Here is a 20,898-nt window from a genome sequence, read left to right as displayed (position 1 = left end):
GAGAATTCCCCTATGTGCTGTATTAACACTACAGAAAAGTTTTAGCATTAATTCTCAAAATACTGTTTCTGGCACACATCACCAGAAGGCTTATGTGTTTCAGATGAGTGTGAAATTCATGTTATGTGACCCTTTCATTTAGCCATAGTGCCTTTAACAAGCTCTGAATGCCGGTAGTTTTTCCCACTCAGTGGCCCCCGCTTCGGTTTATTATTAGGTGCATCCTGCGATGTCTGCATGTCACTTCATTAGCTATTGTAAATATTTTCATTATTTTAGCTTTGGAACCGTGTAAATAAAGACATTCTTTTTGATGATTTATGAATTTATAAAGCAGTCAACTTTCATTGCTAAGTACATTTGCTTTAGGCTTTATGTTGTATTTTACTTAGATCAAGTTTCCATGTATTCATCATTCTCTGAAATTGATGGGATTATTTGACTTCTTTCTTTGAGTTGTATAAATGATGAAATACAATGAATTTTCAAATATCTAACTACTCTGTGTTCCTGAATCAAACTTTACATGGTTATGAACTATTTCTCACTTGATAAATTTTATTTATGAATATTTTTTAGGTATTTCTGAGTCCTCATTTAGATTTGTTTTCACTTTCTTTTATGAAAACATAAAACATATTTTTCTTATTTCTTTTTCTTGCATATCCATAAGTTATTTGAATATTTTTAAAAGATATCATTGTGCTTTTTTAAATCATTTTTCATAGTTTTTTTATTGATTGTTTTAGGTAATGTATTTCATGTATATATTTTACACAATAGTTAAACACTTAGAGGTAAATATAGAAACCTTTCACTCTTAATGTTTATTTATCTCCCCTTCCTAAATTTTTTATATGTGTATTGAAACCCAAAAATTAGGTATTATAATACTTGGCAATTAGGTAATACAAAAGTCAGATAATACAATACTCTGCGATTCAAATATCTAAAATGACTTAGAAAACTCAAGAAAACAAAATTCTTTTGTATTTATTTATATTTTTATTTACCATGTTTCCCATTCCTTTTTAATATTCCCAGGCTCTTTATCTCTCTGTGTCCTTAGCTGTTTTTCTTTTGGCTATTCTTTTAGAAAAGGTCTGCTAGCGACAAACTCACTTAGCCTTCTTTTGTCTGAGAATGTTGTTCATTCTTGAAAGCTGTGATCATATTTGAAATGTAGGCTGCTTTATTTCTATTTATTTATTTATCTATCTATCTATTTATTTATTTATTTATTTATATTAATTAATTTATTTTTGCAGTTGAAAACTGCTGTCTACTCCCTTGTCCCCTCCCGAGTTCTGATGCAACATTTGCTGTCATTCAGCATATCATTCAGTATAGTTCTTTTCCCCCTTCTATACATTGTTTGGTGTGTTATAGTATTTAGCTTACGGTTTAGTTTGGTTAGGCTACATACTTGTATGGATTTTTGTGTTCTTTTAGTTTAAAGATATACATAACATTTTGAATCTGTAGGTTTACATCTTTATAGCACAGGGAAATTTTAGCTTTAACCTTCTAGTACTTTTTCAGCACATTCTATAATTACAACTGTCTGAGTATCTTTTGTTACTGACTCTCAGGTCTTTGAAGATTTGTTCAGCTTCTGATTCTTTAGTTTATTCTGGTTTTCAGAATGAGTAACTTTTCTTTTTTTATTATTTATTACAATTTAGTCACTTTGTATCCCAGCATGGCCCCTTCTTGTCTCCTCCCCATCTCACCTTCTCTCCCTCTTTTCTCTATGTCCTTCCCTAGTCCAATGATAGGGGAGGCCCTCCTCCCCTTCTATTTGACCCCAGCTTATCAGGTCTCATCAGGACTGCTTCCATTGTCTTCCTTTGTGGGCTGACAAGGCTGCACCCCCGAGGGGTAGGTGATCAGAGAGCCAGCCACTGAGTTTGTGTCAGAAATATCTCCTGCTCCCCTTACAAGGGACCCCACTGGGAGACTGAGTCTATGGGCCACATCTGAGCAGGGGTTTTAGGTCTCTCCATGCATGGACCTTGGCTGGGGCATCAGTCTCTGTAGTATTTTTTGTTTGTTTGTTTGTTTGTTTGTTTGTTTGTTTTGTTTTGTTTTGTTTTTATTTGGCTCTCCTTTTGGAGCTCCTGTCCCCTCAAGTTTTCATTCTCCCCCCTTTCATAAAATTCCATGCAGTCCGCCCAAGGTTTGGCTAAGAGTTTCAGCCTCTGCTTCAATATCTTGATCAGCAGTCTTTCAGAGGCCCTCTGTGATAGGCTGCTATCCTGTTCTGTGTCTTCTGCTTCCAATTTCTATCGCGTTTGCCTTTCTGAATGAGGATTGAGCACTTCCCTAGGGTCCTCTGTGTTATTTAGCTTCTTTAGGAGTATAGATTTTAGTTTGTTTATCCTATGTTATATGTCTAATATTGACTTATGATTGAGTATATGCCATATGTGTCTCCAAGACCTCTACATTAAATCTGACACACTAAACCTGTTAGAAGAAAAAGTGGGGAAGAGCCTGGAATTCATTGGCACAAGAGACAACTTCCTGAATAGAAAACCAACAGCACAGGCTCTAAGTTCAACAATCACTAAATGGGACCTCATGAAACCGAAAAGCTTCTGTAAAGCAAAGGACGCTATCGTTAGAACAAAACAACAGCCTACGGATTAGGAAAGGATCTTCACCAACCCTATATCTGACAGAGGGCTAATATCCAGAATATATAAAGAACTTAAGAAGTTAAACACCAACAAACCAAGTAATCCAATTAAAAAATGGGATACAGGGCTAAACAGAGAATTCTCAATAGAGGAATATCAACTGACAGAGAAACACTTAAAGAAATGTTCATTGTCCTTGGTAATCAAGGGATACAAATCAAAATGACCCTGAGATTTCACCTCACACCCATCAGAATGGCTGAGATCAAAAACTCCAGTGACAACACATGCTGGAGAGGGTGTGGAGTAAGGGGGACCTTCCTCCATTGCTGGTGGGAATTTAAACTTGTACAACCACTTTGGAAATCAATCAGGATCAATCAGGAACTTTCTCCCAAAAATAGGAATAGTACTACCTCAAGATACAGCTCCTTAGCCTATATCCAAAATATGCTCAAGTATACAACAAGGACATTTGCTCAACCATGTTCATAGCAGCTCTATTTGTAATAGCCAGAATCTGGAAACAACCCAGATATTCCTCAACTGAGGAGTGGATACAGAAATTGTGGTACCTTTACACAATGGAACACTACTCAGCAATTAAAAACAAGGAAATCAGGAATTTTGCAGGTGAATGGTGGGAACTAGAAAAGATCATCCTGAGTGAGGTAGCCCAGAAACAGAAAGACAGACGTGGTATACACTCACTCATAAGTGGTTATCAGAGTAATTTTTCTTGTTTTGCATTAAAGACACTGTGCCACTGCTCTGTCCTCCCTACACTGCAGTGGACCCATCCATCTGCTTTGTGAAATGTCATGTATTTTCAGTTAAATTTTTCTACTTGGTCATTTTATGCCTTATAATAGTTATTGTTCTAGAACCATGAATATGCTTTCATAGTGTTATCAAAAGGATATTTTATCATCTTAGCCTTGCCCTTTGAAATCATGTTAGATTTAATTAAAAAGAGCATGCTAATGTCTACATACTGCCAATGTAGTAGTTTAAGACCGTTTTTCTGTATGTTTTATGGTCAATATTGTATTTAATTTTCAAAATGATACTAAGTTTTACTGCTTTAACTAATGCTCTTCAATGTCAGATGTGGTTCTTTCACGCCCTTTTTTCATTACTAAGATGGTTTTGCTTTGGCTCTGGGTAGCTTAAGGTGCTGGAAAGGTACTTTCCAGAGTACAGGGCCACATTTCTAGCCTTCCTGTAGTTTGAAATCATGGGAGAGAAATTGTGAATTGAATGAATTCCCTAATCTTCATGTAAATCACTCATGACTTTTGATTTATAAGGCTTCATATCTCTTTTAGCTGAGAAACATATAGATGCTTAACTAGAGTATATTCTGAGAAAGTAACTAGTGTTTTATGGCATAAATATTGTGAGGATCTTGAGTAGTCCCATGCAGAGGCATAAACATACAACAGGCTGGTCATCCCCATCTGTCTGTGTGTGGAATTCTAATTTTTATCTATGTTATAAAGTTGTTTGAGAAGCACCTTTCTCAACTACTGGTAAAATTCTATACATTTTATTTTGTATGTATTAGATAACACAGTTTAACTTGTTTTCACAAACAAATTTTTAGAGATAATTGTCTCCAGTCTCTTGGCTATGTGTGTCGTTTTCCTCACATAGCTATGAATGTGGTCCCACACGTTTGTATGTGTCGTTGTCCTCACATAGCTATGGATGTGGTTCCACACGTTTGTATGTGTCGTTGTCCTCACATAGCTATGGATGTGGCCCCACACATTTGTAGCCTACATTTGTAGCATCACATTACCATATCAAAACATTAGACATGTAATTGCTTGGAAGTCTTGTCAGGACAGGTTACTAGGCTCCACTAATCCTTTTGATTCACTGGATCTAGAGTATCTGTGTATGTATTTCTAACATGTTTTCAGACTCTGCTGCTGCTGTTTTAGGGACTTTCACCATCTTTATTGCTGATAGTCCCATTTGAGTCACTTATAGACCTTTGAGTACTAGTACTGTTTAATAGATTCCAAGATACTTTAAAAATCATTTTTCTATTATGAAATATGAATTTTTTTTAGTCAATGACATTTCAGATTTTTAAAAATGTATTACCACGTCTTCTCTAACAACAACAAAAAATGTTCTTTCTATATAGTTTTGTCTTCTCAAAAGTTGTCTTTTTCTTTATTCAGTTGCTTTGGCCAGAAACCTGAAAGACAACATTGACTATTCAGTCTTATAGTAAAATTTCTCCATTCTCTTTTTTTCTTGTGTTAGCTAGTGTGACTATAACCTTTATAGTCACCTTTATGTAGGTTATAGTCATCTGTATTTTTCCTGCAGACTATTGAAAACACCTTAACTTTTGGTTTCTTTTTACCCAGTCTCTCTATAGAATTTAGATTCAGCTTCTTAAAGTGTAATTCAGATTCTGTCAGGTTTCACGTACTGTTTGGAAATGCTAATGTTTCATACAGCATGAAAAGATCCACCTAACCTATTCTGTGATGCAGCACCGTTCTCACTGGCGTGGTGTCCTCCTTCAGTCTTTTGTTAGGTGTGCTGATGGCCTCTGCCTGCTGCTGCTCAGCTTGGTCACTTGTAATGTGTGGGTTGGTGCTTCTTCCTGCAGGGCCCCTCCTTTTCTTTTCCGTTTATCCCTGTACTTGCCTCCCCACGAAATTATGTCTTTCCAGTCTCACCTTAGAAGTCCTTACTTTGGAATGTTTGGGGACTCTCATCTAAATTGTAACTCACATTTTTCTCATTGTGTCTTGTTCTCTTCTCTGACACGCTAGTTTGTTGTGTCTCCTCACACTGTTGTAGACATGTTTCTATGTTATTTCTTATACTAGGGCTTCACACAAGATAGAACGTATTTAGTAAATATTTTTAAATGAATGAGAATATTAATATTGCTTAAATATGTTTATATATGTATGTAGACTGAAAAAAGTCCATTTTGAAAAAAAAGTAAATAACACAGTAAGTTTTGGAAATAGATTTTAACAAATTGCCATAATGTAAGTTGTCTACCAAAACTGTAGCAATGTAATTTCTTAAAAAGATGAGTTGTTTTAATATAATAAGTGATTCATGTTATATAAGTAAATTTTATTATTTCACTTTTCCTTCCTACTGATAGAAATAGAATGAAACTTTTTATAATTTTCACAGAAAATTTGTTGTATATCATTTTAACCACTTAAAATTTTGAGAAGTTATCATTATAAATATTGTCATATTTCATTCCAGGCACAATGTTTAATTATTTGGATTTAAAATAATAGTTATTGCTGAGCCACTGTTTAATTTTCAAACTTTCACCAGTCTTTTGAGAAAAAAACTCATGGCTTTATACCAGCATGGAAAAATAAATTGACTCAAAACCAGACATCTCTGATCAGTCTTTGTCTTAATCAATTTATGCAACTATTTTTGCTTCTACTTTTACTTATCATTAGCAAAAATATTCTATTTTTAAAAACTTTTGCAGGGCTTTTGCAATGTAGGTCTGTCTAGACAACAAAAGCCTTATATTTTGCATTTTATAAAATCTATTTGGATTCATAGCATTTTCCTGGTATTGAATGAGTACTACAGATAGAGTTCTTAAAAGCAGACAGTGCCCCACAGTTTAAAATGTGTATAATTTCTCTATCTGTGCTTTCCATTGTCTCCTTTGTTGCACTCCTGTCTGCCCGCTGTCACAGGAGACATGGACTACAGCTGGTTGGACCATGCGTCTTGGCATAGCAGTGAGGCCTCCCCTATGTCTTTGGTGAGACATGTGGAGCCTTACTCTTTAATTTCTGTCATCATTTCACTTTCCCTTTTTTATTTACACCTTTGCATGTTTTCTTTTTTGTGTCTTTTTGTTTTGTTTTATCTCACACTTGTAGGGGACAGTCAAAAGGGAAAAAGAAAAACTAGTGAGCAGGGAGTTTTGTCGGATTCTAACCCCAGGTCTGAAAGACAAAAGAAAATGATGTACTTTGGTGGCCACTCTTTGGAAGAGGATGTGGAATGGTCTGAGCCTCAGATTAAGGACTCTGGGGTAGATACCTGTAGTAGCACAACTCTTAACGAGGAGCATAGCCATAGTGATAAGGTACTGCGACTGTGGAGCCTGCCTTTTAACCTGCTCATTTGGTCTTCCTTTGTTTGCTCTCTGTCACTCATTAAAACAGGACATAAAAAAAAGGACAGGGCGTTTCAAGGGTCAATGTAGCATTTTCTTAAGGTGCAGAAAAGAAAAACAAAACAACTCAACAACTAAGCCAAAAAGCCTTTTGCTTTCTTTGCTGTTTTACTTGATTGACAGCATACCAAAACTAAGTAAATTAAAATAAAACTTAGGAACAAGGGAATATTTTGTGTACAGTTGAATGAGAGAACTTTGCAATGTTGTAAAAAACAATAAATAAATATTTTTGGATTGGCTTATTTTAATACTTATATCTATTTTCCTTGGGATGAAAATCAAATTATTAGTAGTTTGAATCCCAGGTAAAAGGGAGATAATTGGGTCTGTTTGCACAGAAAAAGTTGTTTTTCTTTTTTCCCTTTCACTGTCATTTTGTTCTTTTGTTTTATTGTCGTAGCATTTCAGTGTAGTATTAATTAGTATTAGATCCATTACCATCGGCTTTGATATTTATTATTTTATTTGCTTTTAGTATAGCATTTTTTTTTTTAAATCTTACCATGTAGATGTGATTGCCTGGAATTTATCTTTTGCCTGCTGAATTTTGCATGGAGTTATGCATGTTATTTCTAGGTAGCCGTGGAGTTACTATGATTACACAAATCATTTACATTGTTGCTTAGCATCTTATTCATAATGAAATAGTTTGTCATTCATTAAGACATAATTCTGAACCCAAGAAAGAAACTAGCTAATAATATTATTGTTATTTAGCAATGACTGTCTTTGAATTATCTATTAAAATAAGTGTACTGAGTAGATAGGTCTAGAGCAATCAGTAAAGTTTTTGCCAGGTGTGGTGGCCTATAACCTTCGTGTTAGTGCCGAGAGGAAGGAAAATCATCACAGGTTTAGAGACTAGCATAGGCTACATAGGGATATCAAGAGCAATCTAGGCTGCATAGTGAACTCAATGGCAGGTTGAGCTTCTACCAAAATTAAAAAAAATCAGTGAACTTTCATGAAGTAGAAAACATAATCTGTTAATCTTTGAACAAATCCTGTTTCTCCCCATACAGGTTCAGTTGGGAAGGTAGTGGGGATTTATGTAGCTTTGAGAATTTTAATATTCATTATGAGTTTAGATTTCATGTTTTACTGTTTCCCCTTTTAACTTTTACTAGGGTAAGAATATTTCAAAACTTTTCAAAAGTGTTTGAAGAAGAATTGGTCATTTTTTTAGTGAGGTCAACCTAAGTAGATTTTTACTGTATCTTTTCTGCCTGTGAGATTTTAATTAATCTTCAGGAAGTTGAGCTAGCATATATTTTAATGAATATTTCAGAGTTATTCTTTAGTATCGTGGTAGATAACTGACAATTTTCTATAATTGGATTTAAAAGAGAACCTTGAATTCATAAAGTTGGGGTTATAAAACTAATGTAGTAAGCTCTTAAGTCAGTAATTTAGAATGTAAACTGGTTTGTGTAATCATAATACTTTATAATTCTGAAAGTTAGAGATACTGTTCAATCATGGTGATTTGACATCAGAGTAATTTCTCATTTTCTTATTGTTGATGTATGTTAGCACCCTGTGACGTGGCAGCCATCCAAAGATGGAGATCGCCTAATTGGTCGTATCTTATTAAATAAGCGTTTAAAAGATGGGAGTGTACCTCGAGACTCAGGAGCAATGTTGGGCTTAAAGGTATGTAATAAACCTTATGGCATTTTGGCTCAATATTACTTTACTGATTTGTCCATGAAACAAATGTAGCTCTCTATGCCAATTTAGGAGATATCTTATTTCCATTTCAAGAATTCTAAAATTTTGTCATTCATTCTTGTTAACTCATGTTTCAAGTATGTTTCAAGACGTTTCCAGGATAGGTAGATAGTCAGGAGGTAAAGTGATTATCTTGCAAGTGAGAGACTGTGCTTCGGAGCCCCAGAACCTGCATAGGACAGCCAGAGGCGGTGGTGCTCTTCTGTGATCCTGAGGCTGCGGGAGCAGAGCTGGGCAGAGTTCTTGTACTTGCTGCCTTGCCAACCTAATCTACCCGGCAAAGTTCAAGTCAGTGTTGAAGAAGGACGCTAAAGCTTGTGTTCCGGCTTTGTACAGGTGCACGCATATCCATAAACACTCATGCATGTAGTACACTTGCCAACGTACACATCTATGTATAGTATGTACATCTGCACCCGCAAACACACAAATATCCATGCACAGTCATACATGTATACTGCAAACACAGACAAATCTATGTATACTCTTATACATGTACAACTGACATGTATTCAGGCACACTCACACACATGTACATCTGCAAATTTACACATTTATGCACACTTGCACACATGCACACCTGAAAACTCACACATGTACATGCATTATCAGGCACATCTACACTGTGGACACCCAGCATCCATGCAGGCTTATATACATGTACACCTGTAAACACAATCACACACATAGTTATTTTCTGGCAGCTCATAATAGTAATTTTACATGCATTTTTGAAAGACATTGATAATAACCTGGTTAGAAAAAGGTTTGAACCCTAAATGCAATGAATATATTTGAAACTATACTGTTTATTTTGCCTATATTTATGTCAGTATTAAAATAATAGCTTTAATTTTTCAGTATGAAAATTTGAAGTTATAATATACTCATTAAATGAAAATGTATTTTTGTATTGATGTAATAAAGTGTATGTGACATTATGTTTTAGAGAAAATTAGTTTGTCTTGGTTTCAGCTGTCAGGCATCAAACTAATGCCCTTATGTATGCTAGTCAAACACTAGCAAATTAATTATATTAACCCCAAATATATCGTTTGTAATCTGGAAGCCCCTAAATATGTATCTCATGTGACAAAAAATATTAATGTCTATATTTGAACTATAAAATCATAGAACACTATTTGCCAAATATGCAAATAGGGCTCTTTCAAGTTTTGTTATGTCTACTATACCTAATGAAAAACTGAAATAAAATAGAGTAAATCTTTCAGAGTTGAGCCATTGCTACAGAAATGGTACTCTAGAATGTAGTAAAAAGTAGATTTTAGGGAAATGTCGGTGTCGGTGACATTGGGTGGTATAGTGTGTTGCACACTCATCTGCTTACTTTACATCTCTCATCTTCGTATTTTTGGTGCTCTTATAATTTTTCCATGATCAGGAAGAGATGGTGACAGTGATTTTAAATGCGGAATGTTTATGATAAAACAATGGGACAGAGTTTAAGAAGGCTTGGCTTGGTTTCAGTTAAGAGTAGTTATTTTTATTGTTACTTTTTTTTTTTTTGTGCTGGAAACATCTGGGAAAGTCACAGTGAACATGACCCTCAGCCAGGCCATGTAAGGAGAGGGGGAGGGGAGCCAGGAGACCAAGAGGGTATAGGGCAGACCAAGGGGCATCGTAGTTACTCTTTACACAACACTGAAAGACTAAACGCATAGTATCAGTTAACCTATCTACGATGGAGAATATAGCATGTGCTTTGAGTTGTTGAAATAAGATAAAATAAAGCAGTATATAGCATTTAGTACAATAGCTTAGTATCTGAATTTTGTAATAATCACCAGTGACTGTAATTACAGTGCTATTGTTGCTAAATTTTCTTGTGCAACAACAGTCTTCTTTCCATGAAGATGTGAAACTATAAGAAATTTATATTTACCTTTCAGAGGTAAGCATAGTATTAATTAGTACTGACTAAATTGCAGCTAAGTATAATTTACCATGATTGGGGAATGTATGCATGGAGTGAGATAAGATAGGTCAATAATTTTTAATCTCAGTGATCTGTAATTCACTTCATAAGAGAACAAACCATTTTCCTCAAGTCAGGGAATTTAGTTAGCATCGTTTGTTTCACCTGCTGTGAGATTTGCTTTGGACTGCTTGAATAGTGGCTGCCCACAGTCATAGAGGTAATTTGTTAATTAAGAGTGTTGTATTTTACATAAGATGCTACAACATTCCTAATATGCGTTTCCAATGGGTATTTCTTCTACAATAAATATTTTAAAAGAAAATAAAATGTAGAAAAATTGAGCTCCAAATAATCTAAAATTTGTATTATTTCTAATGAAATAATTTTCTCACAAAAGATCTGTTATCATTATGGATATCATCATTATAACCAAAAGATTATTAATGCAAATATAGTAGTCTATCATAATCATAGCAAAGTAATGAAAAATTTTATATTTCATATTTATACCGAAAATGTTTATATAATTAAAAAGTGCTGTACTATTTTGAGAAATGATAAAAGTGAGAATTTTATAATAAGAAATGTTTGAGTTGATTTTTAAAATTTTTATTGTTATTATTATTTATTAGAATTTATTCACTTTGTATCCCAGCTGTAGCTCCCAACCTCATCTCCTCCCCATTTAACCTTCCTTTCCTTTCTTCCTCTCTATCCCCTATTCCCCTCCCCTAATCCCCTGATAGAGGAGGACCTCCTCCCCTACTATCTGACACTAGCCAATCAGGGCTCATCAGGACTGTCTGGATCCTCTTTCTCTGTGGTCAAAGAGCAGACAATGGAGTTCATGCCAGAGACTGCCCCTGCTCCCCTTTCTAAGGAACCCCCATGGAGACTGAGTTGCCTATGGGCTACATCTGAGCAGGGGTCTAGGTCCTCTCCATGCATGGTCCTTGGTTAACTGATCAGTCTCTTCGGGCTCCTCTGGGCCCAGATTTTTTTGGCATTCTTGTTCCCTTGTGGAACTTCTGTTCCTTCCAGGTCTTTCTATCTCCCCCTTCTTCCAGAAGATTTCCTGCACTCTGCCCAAAGTTTGGCCATAAGTCTCAGCATCTGCTTTGATACCCTGCTGGGTAGAGTCTTTCAGAGGTCCCCTGTGGTAGGCTTCTCTCCTGTTCTCTGTCTTCTCTCACTTCAGTGTCTGTCCTGTTTGCCTTTCTGAATAGGATTAAGGCTCTTCCCTTAAGGTCCTTCTTGTTTAGCTTCTTTAGGTTATAGATTTTAGTATGTTTATCCTATATTATATGTCTAATTTCCACTTATAAGTATCTACCGTGTGTGTCTTTCTGCTTCTGGGTTACCTCACTCAGTATGATTTTAATGTATGTGTATTTTTAACAAGTAGAGAAATAAATTATAACAAAGTTGGAATATGTAAGGTTCTTTTTGCAGGCACTTACTTTCAAATGGCAACACCTTTATTTAAGAAATAAAATATAGTACATTGAATTACAGATCAGAATCTAAATTGTTCTGATAGATTTTACTTGAGTCTTTTGTATGTTCACTTTAACAGTATGACAATTTTGATCCTTTCCTCTTTTAAACAGGTTGTAGGAGGAAAGATGACTGAATCAGGTCGGCTTTGTGCATTTATCACCAAAGTAAAAAAAGGAAGTTTAGCTGATACCGTAGGACATCTTAGACCAGGTAGGTTCCTACCACTAGTTAATTCCATTGAAAATGTAGGCTGTGGGTCTGGAGCCGTAGGATGCTTTCCTAACATGTTATAAAGCCTTGGGTTTGATTCCTAGCACTGCCAAAAGAAAAATGTGAATAGCTGTCCATGAATAGGTATGAAAAAAAGCTTCTCATTTACAAGTGATTTGACTAGTAATAATTAGTTTCTTTCACATAAATTCTTTAGTCATTAATGAAAACTTTTATCTCTTACTCATTGTATCATACTAGACACAGTACCTTTTGAAAATGCTTTTTATTATTTTTTTGAGAATTTTATACAATGTATTTTGTTCATTTTCATCCCTGTTCCCAAACATCTCCTGGATTCTTTCCCACACCACTACACCCAACTTTGTATATTTTATGTTAGTGATGGGTATTTTAATCAGCCTCTAATTGTAGCTTATTTTGTTTCCCAAAATCTTTATTTTTCTTTTGAAAAAAAAAATTCCAATATTGTTTATAAGACAAACTTCATCAATGAATGCTCATTTTCTAAATTATGTCATTCCGTATTATTTGGCCAATTCCTCCAGTCCCTATTGGAGACATCCTTAAAGTCTTTGAAAAAGATTTCATTTAATATGAATCACATAACATTTTACAAAAGATTTTAGAGTTTAGGTGATTGACACTTTTTTAAAAAGCAGTGCTTAACTAACCACGCATACACTACAGGTCTAGAGCAAAACCCTGAAACCTTGAAAGAGAGCCTCATCTCTGTCATTGCTCATGTCTAGGTGTCTACAGTTAGCTCTTCTGTTAACAGTGTTTTTCTACTGACTGTTCTTTTGGGTGAAAAAATACTGTCGTACCCATTAAATTCTGTGCCTCCTGAGTTGTTGTCAGTATGTACATTGTTTTGTTACAGTGGATGTACTTTTGGAATTTGCTGAAATCCAACAATTTACTTTTAGTATATTTTGTGGACTTGGCTTGTATTTATATGATTGTTTCTGACATAATAGGTGATGAAGTGTTAGAATGGAATGGGCGGCTATTGCAAGGAGCCACATTTGAGGAAGTTTACAACATTATTCTAGAGTCCAAACCTGAACCACAAGTTGAGCTTGTTGTTTCAAGACCAATTGGGTAAGACAGTTTTAGTAATTTATTTTTTACTTGCCTTTTAAGACTTAATGATTTTATTTTGTGTGTATGAATGTTTTCTTTGAGTGTGTATTGCACAAAATGAATGTCTGGGTCACACTGAGGTCAGAAGAGGACCAGATTCCCCGTGGTAGAGGTGTGCGTGGGAACCACACCCTAGTCCTCTGCGTGAGTGAAGTGGTGTGTGCTCTTAGCCTGAGCCATTGCTCCAGCTTCAGGGGTTCATTTGTGTGTGGTGCTGGTTGCTGTTCAGCAGCTTGGATTGTGTGATCCAGACTTCTCTGACTACTTTATGAAAGTAAGTTATTTCGTAGACATCTTGATTCTTTAACCAAAACATGTGACCAAAATTAATGTTTCTTTTCTTTATCTGATTATGATAAAAATAGGTTGCTGATTACAAAAAAGGAGAAATATTTGATCATTACTTTAGAAAATGTTTTTATTAGTCTTCTATATTCTAGACAAGCCAATAACTCTAGTCTAATACAATTTGTTTTATTTTTGTTTTTCAAATGGAAATTCTAGCTTACGAAAGATAGGACCAAAGAGCACATAACTCCTAGATACAGAGTTTACTTAAAAAATACCTTTTTAAAAACCATGATTAATGAGCAGGGTGTGATGGCACACGCCTGTGATCCCAGCACTCAAGGAGGCAGAGGCAGGGGGAGCTCTGTGAATGCAAGGCCAGCCTGCTCTACAGAGTGAGTCCTGGATAGCCGAAGCTACAGAGAAACCCTGTCTACAACCTTCCACCCCCAAATGCAAATAATAAAATCAAAACAGGCAACATTAAAACACACTTTGTTATTGTATCTTATTGCTAATAGCTTATATTTCCCAAAGGTGGCAAAAAATCAAGTTATGAAGATTATTTATAAAGTGCCCTGGCAGTACTTTTTCTATAGAAACTTTCATTATGATAATATAAAAGTTATATCAAAAATAAATTTGAAAAATGTGTAACTTGACAGTGAATTATTTAGTGGGTAACAAGCATCTATGAGTGGAGGCTACAGAGATTCTTCTTTGTAACCATGCTCTGTTTTCATTCACTTAAAAAATAAGTGTTGTGGCCTTGTGCCTTTTTAATGTTTGGTAATATGCTAAAACCATACTGTGGCAGCTTAGTGCATTAATGAAATCTATTTTAGTATTAAAGTGTATTCAAATCACATATTAATATTCTAAATAATTTATAGTCATAATTTTGTGATTACTGTCTATTTATATATCAAGTAAGTATAGGTATTTCTGACATAAATATAGTTACAAGGTAATTTTGGAAATCCATATATGAATCATGTTTACCTGATACCAATGTAACCACTATTTTAAAAATTTTTAGTTATAATTGCAGTGTTTTAATGATGTTTAAATTGAGTTATATAGTGTAATTTATATATAAGAGAAGGCAAAAATAAAGAATTGAGTTAATATGTTTACAAAACTTACCTTATTGAATACAAAGTATAGTAAGGAATATCGGAAATAAAGTGTATATGTTTATAAATCTGCTAAAAATGCATATAGGTTTTAATTTCTGTTGGAGTTAGCTGCAAAAATGTGATTTTAGTCTTGGGAGGAAAAGACAACTATTTGGAAAATTCAAGTCCAGTTTCATCTCTATAGAAGTTTGAAAAAAAATTAAAAAAAATCTAGGCCAGCTTGTCCAAAAACAAACAAACAAAAACATGTGGTTGGTCTTTTCTTATTTTCATAAATCTTTCATATACTGATTGTATATTTCTCACTTTTACTCCTAATTTTGATTGAGAAAGAAGATGTTGAAGATTGTTAAACGTTTGTTTTTAATCTTTTTCTGTCTTTTCAGAGATATTCCTAGAATACCCGACAGCTCGCATGCACAACTGGAATCTAGTAAGTTTAATTTATTCAGGATATGTCAATAAGCGTCATCAAATGTCTAATGAATAAATTTACCTAGCAATACGGAGTAAGACAGATAATTAAAATATACAAACTCTATAATGATTTCAGTATTTTATTTTACCCCTGCCGTCATTACTGTACATTGTTTTTATTTTGTTTTGTTTGTTTGTTTGTTTGTTTTCCAGACAGTGTTTCCCTGTGTAGCTTTGGCTGGCCTAGACTTGTTTTGTAGACCAGGCTGGCCTTGAATTCACAGAGATCTGCCTGCCTCTGCCTCCTGAGTGCTGGGATCAAAGGTGTGTGCCACCTTGCTCAGCATTACTATAGATTTTTAAGTAGCTTTACTAAGGCATGGTCTAATAAACTATACACCAACTATACATTTGGGTTTTGACTGCTTACATACCCTTGTTTCTCAATTAATGTTATGACCATTTCCATCACTTTCAAAAGCTGCCTACTCCCAAGTTTCCCATAAAATTTTAAAGTTTGCAACTTTGTAACTCTACTCTTCTTTATAGAAGTGTATTCTTGGAACAAACTAGTGGATAATTTTATTTATTTTAATTTATATTTTTTCAAAACTAAGATAATAATTCTAATTTTATCTCATAGCAATAATGGAACAACCACAATATAAATTCAAACAGTCAAATACATGATTATTTTTAGTACTTGTTTTCAAAATTACTCTTTCATATCTTAAATTAGCTGTTTTCTGATAAACTGTTTCTTTGCTGACTGAGGGATACTAGAAGAGATGATGAAGGTTGCATTTAAAAAATGTTGAATAGGATAGCCAAAATTGGCAGGTAGTTGGAACAAACTTGGAAGAGTGGTTGTCATGGGGAAAAGCTTTGCAAGTACCGAGGAACAAATGCCTGACAGTGCAAGGGTGCTACACAGGGAAGACTGAGGTAAGTTTAAGGAAGCAGCGAGGGCTGTGTGCCAGCATGGAGCTGGCCTGGGGAAGATAAAGAGTGATACAGGGTCAGCAGCAGCCAATTTTAACAGGCTTTAAAACCACTGTAAGGACTTCCAGTTGCCCTGGAAAGATGAAAGAACTCCGGGAAATACTTCCAAAGATATATTTATACTTAACACTTGATTCTATCATTAAAATTATAGGTTGCAGTCAAGGCTAAGCAAAGCAAAGCTCAGTGATTTAACAATTATAATGACAATGGCAAGATAATGTCGGTCCTGGTCAAATAGAACTGTACCATAATAAATAAACATTAGAATTATTTGGTGCTATTTTCATTGCTGCCACTTTATTTAATACTTGCAACTTGGTGTTATCGATACATTATCACTATTTTAAAAAACCGTGGGGCGGGCAGTGTTTCCCCCTTATATCAATAAGATATCATAAAAGCAATAGGAAACCCTTCATTTTATTATGATGGCTATCTAAAAAGCCTCAGGCTATGCTGCTTAACTTGTCTCTGGACAGGCAAGAATATTCATTCAAACTTGTTCCAAACTTTTGGTCTGTAAACATTTGGGTATAGGCTTGTCCAAGTACAGTCTTTAAGTTAGTGTTCTGGGAACGTCTGTACATTGTTTGTTCTATATGGTTTAACTGCCAGCTAAGTGATGGCCAAAGTTTCACTAAGAAACGGTGCTTGTTTCCTCCTCCTCAGCTCCTTAAAGAATACACTCTACTAATTTGCCTGTTATCTGATGCTTTGTAATCCTTTTGAGATAACAAATTGCTTCTACAAATGCATCATTACTTTACTTCTAAATTTTGTGAAAGGGCATCAACCACTTATTTTTGATCCTAAACTTTCACCTTTTTTATACAGCTTTGTGATGTACTCTTTAGAGGTGAATTTTATGTGCGTGCATGTCTAACTGGGTGTATAGTTCCACAGACTGATAAACTTTAGTCTTGACCCTGATGTTTAGTCTAATGTATATGTTATGTGCTTTACGTTGCTTTTGGATGTCTCAAAGGAGTTTTAAGTCACTGTGGTTCCAAAGTAAGATCCCGCTGCTCCTCTCCTGTACCCTTACAGTGTTTTAAGTTTACTGTGCACATCAGTACACTTTCAGAGACCATAACTGTTACAAAGGTGACTTTCTATTCTGGATAATAGAGTTGAGATCTTTCTACGTCCCCCTACTCCTCACAGCTGTTTTCTGTTTTTCCCCTCCTACACAGTTAAGGATGGAGCATAGGATATCATACGTAGCTGACAAGTGCTGTTACACTGAGCGACTTCTGCAGCCCCATTATCTTCATTGTTTCATGCTGTCACCTGTGTTCCTTCTGTTCATGCCTTTCACAACTTTTGCTGTTATCTCATTGAGGTCTAAACTCTCATTGCTGTTCCTGTCTCTTCATTGTAATCCATACTGTAAACCCTTGGTAAAGCCGTCTTCCTCTTACTAGTGTATATAGTTCTGCCAGTATCCTAATATCTTTCTTTCTGTTCACATTCCAACTGGTTCCTTTCAACTGTCTGAAAACAAATTCACACATACAACATTTGGTTATTGCTGTTTCTGCAATTCTCTATCCTTTTCATAACCCCGCATTGCATTTCTGCTTGAGTAATATTTTACATTCTTTAAGATATGGCTTAAAAATCACCTCTAAACACTTAGTAATTTTGGACATTCTAGTGCTTATGTTCTCAGCATTTAAAGTTTAGGTTGTCTTGAGTTGGCTTATTGTTTTTTGCTTTGATTTTTCTTTTCCATTTTTAATGTTTTTTCATTGTGAAGTGTGAGTATAGTACACTTCATAGACAAGTGAACCCTGGAGCAGAGCCTGTTGCTTAAAGACAGCACAGAATATGTGTAACTGTGGCTGTTAAGATAATCACTAAATAGCACTTACACAGCACAAAAACAACTGTCAGAAACAAAAGAAAAACATCACCAAAACCTCCTTAAGATAGTATAACATTCTGGCAATAAACTGATCTATATAAAAGGACATTTAAAAGCAATATGCTCAGTGTTCTGAAATAGCGAAGAGACATTTTATTATTCTTTATGTATAATTGTCATTTCAGGTTCCAGCTCATTTGAATCTCAGAAAATGGATCGTCCTTCTATATCTGTTACCTCTCCCATGAGTCCTGGCATGCTGAGGGATGTCCCACAGTTCTTATCTGGACAGCTTTCAGTATGTAATCACTAAGTTTGTCTCTTTGGGAATATTAAATGATATTTGTGAAATATGTTGTTAGGGTTTTTGTTTGTTTGTTTGCTTTTTTGTTTTTTTTTTTTTTTCTTTTTCTTTTTTCTGTAAGCCAAGTCCTTCCTAGAATGTGATTGTGCCTTTACCTCAACTTTTTATTTGTGATAACTTTTAATTACTTTAACATTTTGGGTTATTTATTATGTGTTTTCATTTACTGCTAGGGTTATAGAGTTTAATGATTTTTATGAAAATATGTAAGCCCCTTTCACTTTTCACAATTTTTTCCACAAGTTGGGATGATGTTTTTTACTCCTCATTTTAAAATGACTGGGAATTGCTATTAGTTTTGGAGATAGAAGAAAATTATACGTCATGTAAACATTGCCCTGAAAAGCAAATATTCATGTATTCTGCTTTTTTAATCTTAAGGAAACTTTGGGTGCATTTTTAATATTGTTCAGATATACAAGGTTTCTAGAGGTGTTTTTGTTGTTGTTGTTTGCTTGGTTTTGTTTTGTTATTTTTACAGCAGATAGAACTAAATGTGATGAAAGATATATGTAATAGACTATAGACTCCTCGGTGTACTGGTGATTTTTCATTATGTGAGCATTGATTTATATATTTGGAAGTACAAGTTAAAAGCTTAGTTATATATTATATATTATATTTCATTACAAGTGCTTTGCAAATTTAAGTGCTTTTTTACATTATCGTTCCCATATTAGTTTACATTCAAATTTATTGTTATAGTAATTATTAATACCTTAGTGATTGTTCAGTTTGGAATTTCATGAGTACTGAAGAAAAGTTAGATTCTCAAACCTAGAAATTGATATTGATTAAAAACTGTGACAGTGAGCTGGATCTTGAGGTAGCACTGTTCCTAATTTTGTAGGAAAGCACCAGATTGTTTTCCAAAGTGGTTTTACAAGTTCCCATTCCCACCAGCAATGGACGAGGGTTCCCTCTTCTTTGTATCCTCTCCAGCATCTGTTATCACTTGAGTTTTTGATCTTAGCCATTCTGACTCCTAGGCGTATATCCAAAGTATGCTCAAGTATACCACAAAGACATTTGCTCAGCCATGTTTGTAATAGCTTTATTTGTAATAGCCATAATCTGGAAACAACCCAGATGTCCCTCAACTGAGGAATGGATACAGAAATTGTGGTACATTTACACAATGGAATACTACTCATCAATTAAAAACAAGGAAATCATGAAATTTGAAGGCAAATTTGAAAAGATCATCCTGATTTGAAAAGATCATCCTGAGTAAGGTATCCCAGAAGCAGAAAGACACACAGGGTATATATTCACTTGTAAGTGGATATTAAACATATAACATAGGATAAAGATAATAAAATCTGTACACCTAAAGAAGCTAAGCAAGAAGTAGGATCCTGGGTAAGATGATCAGTCCTCACTCAGAAAGGCAAACTGAATAGACATGAGAAGAGGGAGAAAACAGGAAACAGGACAAGATCCTACCACAGAGGGCCTCCAAAAGGCTCTACCCAGCAGGATATCAAAGCAGATGTTGAAACTCATAGGTAAACTTTGGGCAGAGTGCAGGGAATCTTATGAAAGAAGGGGTTAGATAAACAAACAAACAAACAAACAAAAAAACCTGGAGGAGACAGAAGCTCCACAAAGACAGCAACAGAACTAAAAAATCTTAGCCCAGGGGTCTTTTCTGAGACTGATACTCCAACCAGGGACCACGTATGGAGATAACCTAGAACCCCTGCACAGATGTAGCCCATGGCAGCTCAGTCTCCAATGGGTGCCCTAGTAAAGGAGAACAGGGGCTGTCTCTGACATGAATTCAGTGGCTGGCTCTCTGATCACCTCTCACTGTGCAGCCAGTCCTGATGAGACCTGATAGGCTAGAGTCAGATGGGAGTAGAGGAGGACCTCCCCTATCAGTGGACTGGGGGAAGGGCATGGGAACAGAAGGGAGGGTAAGATTGGCAGGGAATGAGAGAGGGGGCTACAGCTGGAATACAAAGTGAATAAATTGTAATATATTTAAAAAATTTAAAGGAAAAAAAAAAGAAAAACTGTGACAATTAAACTCTAAACTTTTATAAAATTGTATTTTAATTTCCTTAGAATTACGATCTTGATCATTCAGCCGGAAATTTCCCCTTAGCTTTAAGGAGTAGTAATTGGAATGTCTACTATTTTTGAAAGCATTATTGCTCATTTACAGTTCTACTTTGTTACATCATTTCAAATTTTAAGATTATATACAAACTGTGCTAGGAGAGAAAGCTGGGAAGTACAGGGAAGGGATTTGGATAAATTCTAATCTTAAGAGTTTTCTTCCTGATTCAAAATTAATCTGGCAGGAGGAGAAAACTGTTAAAGCTTTGAAGTTAGTTATAATCAATGTTATTATAGCTTAATATGGAGAGTGTATTCTCACTTTCATAGCTTGGAGGGAAAATATTCTTTGAATTTA

At 35.0% G+C, this 20,898-nt stretch overlaps 1 protein-coding gene across 20 annotated transcripts in view; it reads left to right on the top strand.

Moving 5' to 3' along the window:
* Positions 1 to 20,898, top strand: part of Rims2 (regulating synaptic membrane exocytosis 2) — a 483,148-nt gene that overhangs the window by 228,721 nt on the left and 233,529 nt on the right. For 10 of the 20 annotated variants that reach the window (XM_055626244.1, XM_055626246.1, XM_055626245.1 and 7 more), the window contains 6 exons: positions 6,548 to 6,756; positions 8,383 to 8,502; positions 12,130 to 12,229; positions 13,231 to 13,354; positions 15,210 to 15,256; positions 18,298 to 18,410. In XM_055626244.1, the coding sequence (XP_055482219.1) occupies positions 6,548 to 6,756; positions 8,383 to 8,502; positions 12,130 to 12,229; positions 13,231 to 13,354; positions 15,210 to 15,256; positions 18,298 to 18,410 (713 nt within the window). Of the gene's footprint in view, positions 1 to 6,358; positions 6,427 to 6,547; positions 6,757 to 8,382; positions 8,503 to 12,129; positions 12,230 to 13,230; positions 13,355 to 15,209; positions 15,257 to 18,297; positions 18,411 to 20,898 lie in introns of all 20 variants that reach the window. The other 10 variants (XM_055626269.1, XM_055626257.1, XM_055626254.1 and 7 more) reach the window with 1 other exon arrangement.

Source organism: Psammomys obesus, unplaced genomic scaffold (assembly GCF_907164565.1).
Source record: "Psammomys obesus unplaced genomic scaffold, mPsaObe1.curated_primary_1811, whole genome shotgun sequence".
Taxonomy (NCBI): domain Eukaryota; kingdom Metazoa; phylum Chordata; class Mammalia; order Rodentia; family Muridae; genus Psammomys; species Psammomys obesus.
This window is presented reverse-complemented; position numbering and strand designations above follow the sequence as displayed.